We start from the raw sequence: 13,225 nt of genomic DNA, 5'->3' as shown, positions 1-13,225 counted from the left end.
AATACGAACTCTTCGCAAGTGGCAACGTTTGGCTGAGTAAGTCAACAACAATACTGCAGAAAACAGAAATGTACGATGCGCTGGGTAGCCGGATCATATTCGAGCTACCTGGTGGGATCTGTCGTAGTCAAAAACCGTGCATACGCAAAGAACGGCAGGCACCTACCGGAATGTCCTCCTTACAAGGAGTCCCTCGCGCGAGCCGTGGTCTCGAGAAAAAGCAAAGGTTCAATGGATGTTGTTCACCTTCTGCTCCGCTCAAGACATCTGTATGGGTGAGCGGCGCCCAATACGACGCAGATGGAGCTTACACACCATGAGTCACGTCAAGCGTTTCAGACAGAAACCCCAAAGCCACTGAGGGCACTGCAGTATATTCCGTATTTTGAGGGAAATACTCGAGCCATTCCCGAAGGAGATTGACTAAGATGCTGGAAGCTTTCTTGTACAAGGTGGATGGGTTCTTGCTGTCTTCAGGACCGTTCTCCTCTACTTCCAGCCACGCCTCTGTTGCTACGCAGAGCCCAAGTAGGGACACAGATAACTTTCTTAGCAACTCATCCTCCCCGGAGAAGACGCGTTCGAATTCTCCTGAGAGATACTGAAGTATGCCTAAGCCATAATGGGTGAGGGTGATGCGTTCGTTACTAGTTCCTCGCGACGCGGAGGTAAGGAATGGAAAAGAACCCCAAAAGTCAGAAAGGCCGGAGATCATTATAACCCATCCATCCTTGTTTCGGGTAGCCACGCCATCCTGGTGGAGGGACGCCTGGATAGAATGCAGGAACTCTAGGAACTCTTTCGGAGATATCGCATTCTTGTTATGCGGAGTCTGGAAGGTCGCAGGAACGACACCACTAGACCAAGGCGCATCCATACGCTAGTGTTAGTGGGCTTCAATTGGATCACTCCGCCGTGAACTGCGGCAGGAAGGAAGTTGGCGACAAGATCAAAGCATTCCCTCATGATTTGCCCACGTGACCGATATCCAGACAGGTACGGACAGTACTTCATACAAACATAATCTACTTGTGTCCAGCGCGTCGTTTCTCTTTCATTTTTTGGCGCTCCATAGCCTTCTGCTCTGCCCTCTCCCCTTCCAAAGAACCGAATGCCTTCTTCATACGCTCATTGTAAGCTCGATCCTTTTCCATCTGCTTTTTGTGCTCGACCGCCGCGATGAATCTTGCGTCCTTGCGCAGCTCCCGAATAGCACCTTTATTCTCCTGCTTAAGCTGGTATCGCAGTTTTGAGGCCTCGTTCCGCTCGCGATCTGGGTCCTGTCGGCGGAGGTATGACGAAGAGTTCTGCTCAAACTTAGGGACATAAGTCGGGATGGGTATAGGTTTATGTGCTTGAAGGTGGAGCGGCCTGCGAGACTGCCGTGCAAACTTGAGCAGACGCCCAATTTTATCTCGTACTGACGCTAAAGAAGACTATGAAGCCATTATCAGATAAAGTGCCGTATTGAAAGATGGTCATGGTCACCTGAACGTCCTCGGAGAGTCGTCCGCACTCCAAGTTCGATATGATCGAGCAAATGGGATCATAGAGTTCGATGAATCCATCAAGGGGTTTGTACAATTCCGCAAACCGGTCAAGAAGGTCGATAGCCAATCCAAGCGCGTCGAGTTTGGATTGTTCGGTGGCATCACCTGACAACAGTTGCCACAAATCCGGTTTGCAGAAAACAAGATTTTTGGCAACCTTGGGATTGATCTTTAACGGCGCACAAAGGTCCGAGCGAAAGTCGGGGGAAGGGAAGGTACCAGGCAGAGCGTCGGAGGAAGTGTAGGAGTTCGGTGCAAGGAATAAGACGGCGTTCACAGCGAAATTCACCGCCTCGGGCACCAGCCGCTTTGAGAGTGCTTCATACTGGAGGAACAGTGAAGACAAGAAAAGCCCACTAGCAACGTCTGCGAAAGATCGCACACGACACAGACTGAGGTAGGCACCCATCAACAACCGCGCGGGTGACACTACGATATGTTTCATATCACTGGTTGGCCAGATAATGCCAGTAACTCGTAGGAACGTGAGCTCAGAAAAGCCTGGCCAAGTTCTGGAGTTTGCTTCAAGAGCTCCGGATGCCAAACCCCGCCTAAGGTTCTTGTACATCAGAGATAACTTCCCTACGAAACACTCGGCAACTTCGGAGGGGTACGATCGGCTGAGGGAGAACAAGTGAGGAATCAAGGACGATACAAGCTTAATACGGGGTTTCGGAGGAGACGTAACGTATAGGATATGATCCACGAGGACACGAGCAAGGGTCTGCAGACATTCTCAATGAACGAACCAAAGGTGAGCGAAGGACATACCTGCAGCTTCGGCTTGTTATCTGGAGCGAAACTGGGGTGGTAGATCACTCGCATCCGCTCAACAACTACGGGAGCATCCTCATCTTGAACATCCTCGATGATTTCAAGGAACTCTTCATGTGATTCTGGAGCAGGGAAAGTGTACGGAAGCTCCTTCGGAGCCCTTGAAGTTTTCTGCGGACGCAAGGCTTGCTGTGCAGTCATAGTTTCTGTGAAGTCTTCTTGTTCTGACCCGAGCTCCTCATTCGTACTCTCCGCCGAAACCGAGTTGTCATCTTCGTCATCTTCGCTATCATCTTCGCCCATGTCTTCCGTCGCGTCACTGTCTGCTTCTTCATCTTCCGCCTCACTACTAGAAGGTGCTAAGCCTTCCTCACCCAAGCCTGCCCCCACAACACCTGAATCACCCTCCACAAAATCGTCCTCTAAGTCATCTCCAACTGGAGCACGTTTCCGCTTTCGAATGTCTCCCACATCGACATCGCTCTCGTCAGAATCTTCACCGAGCATTCGCCTCTGTCTTCGACGCTCAGCTTTCTCAAGTGCCTCCTTCTGTTCCAATGCCAGTTCTTCGTCCGTCTTTGTCCTATCCTTCGGTTTGGCGCGCTTGTCGAAGGCTAGTTCCCGAACTTGTTTGTCATAATCTAAGGAATCATCTTTTTCCTCAGCTGCCGAGGTGTCCAGAGTACCACTTGGTGCACCCTCTGGAGGCGATGGATTAGATGCATAAAGTAAGGATTTGAGGGAATCAAAATCCTGATCCAGTTGATGTCGAATGTTTTCATCCTTTTCTTTCTCCATTTGCCGTCGTAACTATGCGGCTCATACGTTGAGAATCGAACACCGGCATATAATGGAGCGTTACCTTGTGCTCTTTGCTTTTAGCAATGACTTCGGCCATGACCTCCTTTTTCGATTTTTTGCTGTTGGGCTCCACATTTTCGGCACCGTGATCCTCATCGAAGCCTCCAAAATGAGCTTTATGAACAGTTTCACGGTCAAGTTGATCTTGCATACACATGTGTGAGCAACGAAAACCCATAATATAAATTGAAGGTACCTTCGTCGTCGTCTTCATCCATAGGAATGCCGAAATCGTCGAAGTCATCGATTTTCGATAAACTCTGGCCATAGTGTGTTAGTTCTTGTTCGTCTTCGAGGTTAAACACGTCCGCCTTAGACGTCCGCTGTCTCTCCCTCGTGAATCGTTCCAGCATGCGTTCCTCAAGTGACATGCTCGGGTCATTTTCACCAAATCGCTTATCAACTACTCCTCCGACACGTCCTCTTTCTTCCAACTCCTTCAGGAGCGTTTTCTCTCGCTACAAGCAAACAGTTATAAGCAAGCCCCTGCAGGACACACAATGGGACAAATACTTGCTGTATGCCAGCCTGCTTGCTTTGTGCTGGTCTTCCCATGGTACCCTTAATCTTTCGACCACCAACATGATGCTTTAACTTGGTAACCTTGACGTCGAACGGGTTCAACTTTTGCTGAATGTCCCGAAGTTTTGCTGCTTTCTTGACCTTATCGCGCTCGGCAGCGCGTGACGAGGTCTTCTTCTTCTTGTTATTTCGCGAGAAGTCGTTAAGACCTATGTGGGAGAGTGAATCCTTGAGTTGGGTCAACTGTGATCCGGCCATGGCTGTTGGCGAATAACTTTCGTGCACGATGGATTTGCCGGTACAAATCTCGCGGAAGGCGCACGTGACTTGTCGTAGGCCGCCGCCCACTCTCGCAGCCTTCGACCCGCCGAGCTGCACACAACAATCATGTCAAACGAGCCGTACATATCCCAGGAGGCCGTCAGGGAATCCTATCGGCCTCGCAGCTATGTGAGTTTCTCTGTTGGTGCAGGTCCTTTCGACAGTGTAACCCTGCGCCGTAGCAAATGTCTCCCGGCCTTCTCCGCGCTCGCGAGCCCTTTCGCGTCAAGAATGCCATCACGGGCCTCATACTTGGTGGCTTGGGGGTTGGCGTCTGGGCGTATTCCATCCGTGCAGTGAAACAAGAGGACTTCTCGGATGTTGATGAAGAAGCAAGGGAGATGATGCGTGGCCGGGCTGCCGAAAATGTTGGTGCTAGTACATCCGCAGACGTTGCGGTCATTCCCACTGAGTACCGTGCTGCTTCCGGAGCAGAAGCTCTAGTTCCGTTTCCAGCGCCGTCGTTGAGGAGCGTAGAACTGGTGACTCGTCAAGCCGACCAACGAGGTATTCTCGCGCCTGTTCTCGATCGTGCTTTCCCCCGGCTCCTCGATCCAACACGAAAAACTTTGGTATGGGGTGCACCGCCAGTTGATAACATCGGTCAATTGAATGACAGTCTGCGAAATTCCGAAGGGCAGAGATGACAAGTGATAGATTCATTTGCAGTTACTCCGGTTAAAGGTACTCCATACAACGGAGGTATGCCTGTATTTAATTCCAACGCAGTTGTTTATATCTTCTTACGTCTTCATGTGACCTCCCGTCTACTGGCTTGGACTCATGAAAGTTGAGTTTGGGGTGCGTGCATGTTCCTTACATGATGTTCTGACTGGTGAGGATGCTACCTGGTAAATGGCTCCACTGTAGCGAATACTTGCTCCGAGACTACTACACTGCGGCAGCGATTGACTCGACTCAGCCTCAGCCCGGACTTGGGAGGCGCAGGGTGAGGGTCGTGAATCCGTGGGCCACGCCAAATCCGAACGCCCGATTGATGACTTGATGGTGTCCCGACGGATATCTGTCACAAATACCACATTTCTTCGCCAACATTCGCGCATGACGAACTCATCGGCAGTTCGAGTAGAGGGCAGTTTGCAGGTGAAGAGCCTTTGTCGTGCATGTCACCCTTGATGTTTGCTCCCACCTTTTTTGCGGCTTGCACCACCCCACTGCGTTGTTAACGTCTCCATTCGTGTCTCTAACGCTCCCACCGCGCGGCCAGGACAGCTTATCAACGAACCAACGAACCAGCGTTGTCTCGTGTAACCCGCGTCGTGGGCTGCAGATGACCATGGTATTACTAGGCAAGGTACATAGTATTTCCGGGCCCGGTTATTGTGCAGAGGAACGGGAGAAACGAAGAGCAATATAGACAAGAACACTTGCCTTGTTAGAATGGTTGTAGCGCTTGAGTAAGCAACAGTAATTCTGAGTAGGGGCTCAGTTGTCATGTAGACAATAGAAGAATGAATATGAGATTCGAACTTAACTGTGGGACTAAGGGAGAAAGTCCCGAGTTTATATACATGAGTAGGTATGCACAGACCAGTAGTGTAAAAGGAAACTACTACTATGTATAGTAAAGAATAGTGCAGAATGCTATGGAATATGATGTATAGTATGATGTCATAAGTGACATCATTGTGGAGCTGATTGCTAAGGCAAGTCATGTGATATACAATGTGTTGATACACATGTATGTCTAGACATGTCTAGACGTCGGAACTATTAGGATATTTCCAACATTCCCCCTTGCTCTAAAATGGGAGGTTTACCAATCCCATTGATGAGCGATTTGTCTCGAATTTTTGCCACATCAGAGATTTTGTAAGACCATCTGCTTTTTGTTTGTCAGTTTGAACATATTCAATACCGAACAAACCATCTTGAACACATTCATGAACGAAGTGCCATTGGACGTCAATATGTTTAGATTGACCATCTGATACAGGATTTTCCACTATAAAGCGAGTTCCCATATTATTGCAGTAGAGAATTGTTTTCTCAGTCTTCAATTTGAGTTCATCAAATAGCATATGAAGCCATTTGATTTGACATGCAGCATCACAGAGAGCCATATATTCGGCTTCTGTAGAGGAAAGTGCGATTGTCTTCTGTTTTTGAGAGTGCCAAGAAATAAGGGATGTTCTGAGGAACATTGCAAAACCGGTGGTAGAATGACATGTGTCTTTATTTGAAGCCCAATCAGAATCCACAAAGCCATAGATCTGAGATTCGAGTCCAGAATAGTATAAGGCCAGTTTTGGAGTAGATGCAATATAGCAAACTATATGCAAGGCCTTGTTGTGATGATCCTCAGTAGGATTTGCCATATATTGTGACATGCAAATGACAGCAAATGCAATGTCTGGTCTGGTGCCAAGTGCCATATAGAGTAAAGACCCTATAATAGACTGGTACTGGCTTCAGAGTGATGACGTGGCTTGGTAATCTGATGGTGCTTTTTCTGGTTGATATCCCGAAGGTAATGGAGTGCGAACATTTCGAGCAGTCTCCATATTAAACCTTTTGATGACCTTTTTGACATAGGGAATTTGATCCAAGTAAAGTTCCTTTTTGGATCAATTTCGATGAATTTGAATGCCAAGGTATTCCTTGACTTCCCCAAGGTCTCGGGATTCCCATTTCTTCATGAATTGTTCTTTCTTGGCTTTTAGAAGACATTTGTCCAATCCTAGAAAGAGTCCATCGTCGACATAGACGAGAAAAATGATGATGCCAGCTTTTGAGGTGTGAATATAGATTCCAGCATCCACTTTTGAACATATGTAGCCCATTCAAAGAAGTGATTGATGAAGGGCTTTATTCCATGCAAGTGCAGCTTGCTTTAGGCCATAAAGAGCCCTAAGCAACTGATAAACCTTGTGTTCTTGACCCAAAACTTTGAAACCTTCTGGTTGCTCCATATAAATTTCTTCATCTAAATTGCCATATAAGAAGGCAGTTTTGACATCCAGGGCTTCCATTTCCCAATTTTTCTGGGCAGTGAATGTGAGTAAGATTCACACTGTTTTGAATCTAGCCACTGGAGAGAAGGTATCTTCAAAGTTGGTACCAAATTCTTGTGTGAAGCCTTTTGCCACAAGACGAGCTTTGTAATGACCATCGCTTTTGATAGCGAAAACCCATTGACACTTTACAGGTTTCCGATCTCTAGGAGGATCCACCAAGGTCCATACTTGTCTTTCTTCAATAGACTTTAATTCATCCTTCATGGCATCAAACCATTTCTTTTGTAAATCGGGAGATAATTTTAGCACATCTTTATAATGCTCTGGTGATTCCTTTATTTGTGCAGCGAGTGCAAACTCAAAAGGATGCATTTCCACTTGTTGGTTGGGCATTCCTTTTGGTGAATTAGGAGTATCCAGAATAGGAGTGAGTGGAGATCCAGGAGATGGATGTGTTGTTCCTTGTGGATGTTCAGTCCACTGATGAGGAACTTCAGGAGGAATCATTGCAGGAGGTAACCTCGGAGAAGGAGGTCTCCTTTCTTCTGCATGCCTCCGAATATCTTCTCTGGAGTTGCGAGCATGTTGCTCAGCATTATGAATCCACTGTTGTGCTTGATCCTGATTTTGTTGTATATCTTGTTCAATTTGGACTGGAGGTCTATCTCCATATATGTTTCCAGGATGAGATACTGGTATAAAATGATGCTTTGGATGAGGTTCTCTGTCATCGGCAGGTTGAGCTCTGTGAACATTGCGTGAGTCTCCTTGAACAAATTCTGGTTGATGAGGATGCCTAAGATGATGAGGGTTGACTGGTGGTGCAGCAGCAGGTGCTCTTCTTTGTTGTTGATGAGCTCTAGGCTGGTCCACAGCTCTCTGCTGTGGGTTTGGTGGTTGTGGAGGAGTTAATGGACAAGGTGGTTGGCGGTGATGAGGCACCAGTTGGATCTGATCAGGATCTGGAAGTGAATGTAGGCTTTCAGAGTCGGAAGTAGATGATTCTTGGTCATCATCGGAACTGGGGTCAAAGGTTTTGGATTTTGAAGAATGATCAGAACAGAAAGGAAAAGAGTCTTCTATGAATTTTGCAGTTCGAGATAAAATGATCTTTTGACCATGTAAAAAGCGGTATCCTTTTGTGTTAGGCTTGTAGCCTAGGAAAACCATTTCGACTGCATGAGGTTCCAGTTTGTCTTTTCGTTGTTCTTTAGGAACCCATACAAAGACTTTGCAGCCAAAGGTGCAGAAATAGGAAATATCAGGAACCTTTCCTAAGAAAAGCTCAACTGGAGTTTTGAATAGAATCCTCTTGAGAGGAGTTCTATTGTACACATGAAGTGCACAATCAAAGGCAAAATTCCAGAAGTGTTTTGGAACACAAGCATGGTGTCGAATAGTTCCAGCTTTTTCTTGTATGGTCTGGTTAAATTGTTCAGCACAACCATTTTGTTGAGGCTGATCGGCAATTAATAAGTAATGGGTAATTCCATGTGAAGAAAGGAGCACCTTGAAAGTAGAACCCATAAACTCTCCCCCTCGATCTGAATGGAGTGCAAGAAGATGATGTCCAGTAGTGTTTTGCATAGAGACCATCCAATTGGCAAAAGCAGTATAAGTGTTGGATTTGTTTCAAAGGTAGAGACAAAAACCATAAGATGAATAATCATCCAAGAGGGTAAGAATATATTTGGACCGAAAGTAGGATTTGACAGGTAACTCAAGAAGGTCAGCATGGACCAACGTGAGAGGTTTAGTTGCTTGTTTCCATGAGGGTTTAAATGCTTTGGAAGAAAGTTTGCCCTGTGTGCAACCTTTACAGGAGGAAGTGTCTCCTTGTATTTGTATATCTTGTTTAAGGCCTAATCAGTGAATATGTCTGAGAACTGCTTGTGCAGGGTGACACATGCGATTATGCCAGATAGACTCTTGAGATTCCTTAACCAGAGGGCAAAGGACCCCATAGGCAGTGGTAGGTGGAAGCAGTACACCCACAAACCAATGAAGAGGTGAAGTCGGAGAAGCTACTTTTGCTTCAAGGACAATCCAGCCATCTGGTGCTCTGATTGTCTCACCAGTGAGTGTCGCAGTGCTCCAGTATCTGTTATTTAGGAGCATATTTCATGAACATAACCTCTTTGAAAAGAGTGGACTATAAACAACATTATGCAAGGGCAGGTTACTGCCATTTTCAAGGTGAATAACCACTGTTCCTTCACCGAGAAGTTGAACTCAACTCAGGCCAGCAGTAGAGGCAAGAGGAGGATTTTTAAATTCTCGAAAAGTGAGGAAATCAGTTTTAAAAGGAGTCACATGATGTGATGCTCCAGAATCCAACATCCATAATGACTCACCCTTTGGTAGGTTCTTTAAACTGACATGTACACCCAAAGGGTAACAGTCATAAGAATCGAAGGCATGTCCATCAAATGCAGAAGGGAGATATCCCGACACAGATTCATTTGGATCATACTCAATGTTTGGATTATGCTTTATGCGAAAAGGTTTATTTACAATCGGTTCTGGCACTGATTCGTGAAATTGAGACAAGGACATAGGACAGTTTTTCTTTTTAAAACTTTTTACAAGTACAGATTTTCAGAGAGATCCTCAGTTGTTACAATCATGTCCTCAAAGTCAAGAGACAGACTGATCATTATTCCGTACTGTTGGTGAAGCTGAACCGCCATAATCCTCAACATTCTGATTCTCCACCATGTTCTCACCAGCCAAAAGGGAAGCTCCCACTCATATTGTGGGTTCACTGGAACTACTCAAACATATCCTGTTTGGCTGAGTAGTGGGAACGGAAATTGTCCTCTGATAAGAGTCCGAGTTCATCCATTTCCAGTGTTCCCATAGGGATGAGTCCACTCACTGGCAAGCGAGGGCTGTGCGGCAGCAAATAGAACATGTACAGGGAGAATTAGATATCAGAAGTTTTACATGAATCTTGACTGACTCAACTTGGTCTGGTTGGTAATTTGAAATTTCTTCAATACACCACGGCACAAGTTGACCAGTGGAAGGAGACACAGGATTATGTGGAGTGTGTCCTACAACTTCCATAGCCATATTAAGATCTTGTCATGACAGATCTGGATCATATGCTTCGGTCTCAGTAATAACATGAGATCCGAGATAGGTATTGAGGTCATTAGAATAGACTCATTCAACCAGAGTTTGATCCAGGAGAGAATATTCAGGGGAATCTTCATGGATAGGAATATCGAGAGCAGTAATGTCAAATTCCTCAGCAGCATTCTTGAATTGTTCCTGATCTGGGTAAACATCCCAAGATCTGGAATTAGGATCATAAGAACCCTCAGGGAGTTCTTCAATGTAAGCCAAATTTAAAGTTTTGGCTCCTTCAATTTCAAGATTATTGGTGCAGGCCTTGCCCTTGCCATGGCGACAGTTTTGGCCTCGACCACGAGAACCAGAACCTTGCTGCTGTTGTGGGTAAGGAGTTTGATAGCCTCCATGTCCATGACCACGATTTCCATGACCTCTACCTCAGCCACTCCAGCCTTGGTTAGATCCAGAACCTGATCCACCAATGTGATCTTGTGTATTATGGCCACCTCTGCAAATATTACAGAGTGGAGGTTTATTCATGCATGCCAGAAGAGAATTTGATTCTTGTTTAATATGGGTCTGTGAGGAAGACCCAGCCTTTTCGGTTTGGGGAAGCATAGATTTGCCCAATTTGTGGGCCCAAACTTCTTTCATGCGAGGTATAACAGTATCAGGAGAAAGTTGGTTGGTAGGAATAGATGAGAGAATATTGATGGGTGCTTGTTCCCATGCTTGAGACATAGCATGAACCAGGATGAGAGCTTTCATTTTATTGTTTAGGGTTATACCCTGAGCTGCTATGGCCGTAAGGAGCATAGTGATCTCTGAGATCTTGACCATAATATCATCCTTTGGTTTGATTTGGATATGAATTAGGCGTTGAAACTCCATGAATGTAGTCATTGCTGATGTAGTGCCATAACTAGTATTTAAAGCAAGCCATTTTTCATTTGAAGTGGCTAGCCCATCAATTGACATTGCAATCATAGGATCGCAGTATAATGTCAAAATTCCTTGAGCACGAGCATCAGAGGTATCCCAAGCATCGATGTCAGCTTGAGCAGTGCCAGCACCAGGTCTGGCAATGGTGCCACCAACAATTCCCATAATACCAAATGTTTGCATGTAAGCCTTCATAAGAACTGACCAAGAGGCATAGTTCAAGCCGTTCAGTTTTGGGATCTGCTTTGAAAGACCTTTGGACATCTAGTGTCAAAAGTCCATAAGCAGATGTTCATATAAGAGCGAGTGAGTCGGATGGATTTTAATGGATGGAGGATTTAAATGATGGATTTTGTTGCCCTTTGGTCTGCGAGCAGATGCTCTAGCAGATTGAGATGGATGGCGATACTTGCATTTGGGAACATGAGGACAAGGATTTTGCCATATTTTCCCGACTGATGTACCTCTCTCAGCGAATCTCCTTGCAGAGATGCGAGAGTTGTTGCACTCTAGACTTTCAAAGTCTAGTGGACAAAAATAATGGTAGCTTAAAAAGCTCCAGTTGCAATCATGCAATGGTATTCCATCTGAACGAAATCCAAGATATGGATCCGTGCAAGAATATGGTACATTTATAGCAGGAGAATGACGAAAATGAGTATCTCTACAAAAAACTTCAAGACAATTGTAGGATTCGTCAATTATACAAGTGTCAGTTCCCATGTGGTATCACCCTCCTGATATGTACAGTACATCCATTGTACTTGGAAGAGGATAACTTTTGACATATGGCTCGAGCCTCACGAGCTTGGCTAAGAGCCATAGTGCATATTCCTTGAGGTCGGGGTTCTGGGAGATAATCAAAAGTATCTTTCTCCATGGCACATTCGAGATCAGCAATAATCTCTGCTGTGCCAGGCCAGTAAGTGAAGTTAGCATTAATGGGGTCTGTACCCCATGAAAGATGCTGGTTAGAAGGTGTATATCACAGGCTATCTCCCATATTGGCTTCATCCCAGTACTGTCGAATAAACCTAAAGAGACTGCTATCAAAGCAGTCTCCTCTGCATCGACATTCTTGGAACCATCTTGGTACACACCAAATGTCAGTGCTTCTGTCAACCCAAACTCCTCAGAAATGGAACTCAAGATGTTGGTTCCAAAGGTGGAGAGGAGGGATGATGCCATTGAAGCATGGGTCATAGAGTGGGTGGACGTTGAAGTAGATATAGACGAACGTATCGTGGGTGACTGAGAAGGCCAGAACAGTGTTGAGGGCAGGATCTTCATAGTAGACTGAAAGAAGATCACAGCCATTAAAGTTCGCAATGGTGTGCAGAGTTGATGTATGGGTAAGTTTAGGGAAGAAGTTGGTTAGATATCCATAAAACGCTAAATGAAGCCCAGGATAGAAAAATGGAGATTCGAAACCAGGAAAGTGGGGCATTGTCTGCCACACTGTTTCCATGGTTTGAAGCAGAACGAGGTATGTAGCCGGGTTTGGCTTCTTGAAGTACACAACCGACAAAGGAACAGCCTCTCTCCAAGATGAACAGTCCCATACATATAACATCTCAGTATACTCTATGATCTCTTTTACTGCATATTTCTGCCAGTTCACCCCTTCATGCATCCCATCACATTGTTCAGCGATATGAAGCTCAGTTTTCTTGGCAACGACCAAAGACATCTTGTAGTGACTGTAGATTAGTTCCCATAATGATGACAGAAAGTCATGAACGAATTTAGTGAAGTAAATCGAACTCAGCATTGTCATCGGGGACAACAGCGAGAACAAGCTCAGGATTGAGCAATTCATTCACTGCAACGACTTCCTCGGGAAGAGGAGTCAGTGCATGTCGAGGAAGAGGAGCATCAGCTGCCTCAAACTTGTCATATGGAGGTATGGGATCTAGGTCAGCTTCAAAATTGACGTCAGGAAGATGAAAATGTAAATAATGAGGTGGCAGAGTCGGTGGACAGCAAATGAGTGCTTGAATAAGAGCTTGACAAATGACTGCTTCCTCAAGGAGGTGCTGTCATCATTGCCACCAGGCAGAAAGACCTAATAGAGTAAACCAAAAAGCCATAGAGCATATAAACAGCTCCTGGAGGGTCAACATATCCAAGCCTGCATAATGAAGTAAAAGTACAGACTGGTTGAGACCAGCCACAAGCGACACAGCAAAGACAACTACA

At 45.6% G+C, this 13,225-nt stretch overlaps 3 protein-coding genes across 3 annotated transcripts; 1 reads left to right on the top strand and 2 right to left on the bottom strand.

Annotated features, from left to right (window-relative positions):
- Positions 1–307: 307 nt before the first annotated feature.
- Positions 308–877, bottom strand: F5J12DRAFT_759595 (uncharacterized protein; the record flags this gene model as incomplete). The annotated part of the gene is made up of 1 exon (XM_051742108.1): positions 308–877. One exon carries the CDS (start codon positions 875–877, stop codon positions 308–310), a length of 570 nt encoding a protein of 189 aa, XP_051605414.1.
- A 64-nt stretch (positions 878–941) lies between these two features.
- On the bottom strand, positions 942–3,979 carry F5J12DRAFT_908955 (Nop14-like protein). Its single transcript, XM_051749001.1, has 6 exons — positions 3,699–3,979; positions 3,382–3,643; positions 3,187–3,329; positions 2,322–3,134; positions 1,489–2,274; positions 942–1,436 (listed from the first exon to the last, which is right to left on the bottom strand). The coding sequence occupies exons 1-6, from the start codon at positions 3,963–3,965 to the stop codon at positions 1,026–1,028; spliced, it is 2,682 nt and encodes an 893-aa protein (XP_051605413.1). The 5' UTR covers positions 3,966–3,979; the 3' UTR covers positions 942–1,025.
- Positions 3,980–4,049: 70 nt separating this feature from the next.
- F5J12DRAFT_790116 (uncharacterized protein) lies at positions 4,050–4,775 on the top strand. Its single transcript, XM_051743817.1, has 3 exons — positions 4,050–4,157; positions 4,211–4,712; positions 4,758–4,775. The coding sequence occupies exons 1-2, from the start codon at positions 4,095–4,097 to the stop codon at positions 4,673–4,675; spliced, it is 528 nt and encodes a 175-aa protein (XP_051605412.1). The 5' UTR covers positions 4,050–4,094; the 3' UTR covers positions 4,676–4,712; positions 4,758–4,775.
- The last annotated feature ends 8,450 nt before the right edge of the window (positions 4,776–13,225 follow it).

The sequence above is a fragment of the Pisolithus orientalis genome, assembly GCF_024613125.1.
Source record: "Pisolithus orientalis strain OTSU chromosome Unknown F5J12scaffold_1, whole genome shotgun sequence".
Lineage (NCBI taxonomy): Eukaryota > Fungi > Basidiomycota > Agaricomycetes > Boletales > Pisolithaceae > Pisolithus > Pisolithus orientalis.
The sequence above is the reverse complement of the archived record's forward strand: the minus strand, read 5'-3'. Positions and strand labels throughout refer to the sequence as shown.

Bases quoted from the DNA above. Each gene is read 5' to 3' on its own strand.
- F5J12DRAFT_790116 (XM_051743817.1), top strand. From the start codon at position 4,095: ATGTCAAACGAGCCGTACATATCCCAGGAGGCCGTCAGGGAATCCTAT. The intron at 4,158-4,210 runs GTGAGTTTCTCT...CCTGCGCCGTAG, and splicing joins CCTATCGGCCTCGCAGCTAT to CAAATGTCTCCCGGCCTTCT.
- F5J12DRAFT_908955 (XM_051749001.1), bottom strand. From the start codon at position 3,965: ATGGCCGGATCACAGTTGACCCAACTCAAGGATTCACTCTCCCACATA. The intron at 3,330-3,381 runs GTACCTTCAATT...TGTGTATGCAAG, and splicing joins GGATGAAGACGACGACGAAG to ATCAACTTGACCGTGAAACT. The intron at 2,275-2,321 runs GTATGTCCTTCG...GAATGTCTGCAG, and splicing joins ATAACAAGCCGAAGCTGCAG to ACCCTTGCTCGTGTCCTCGT.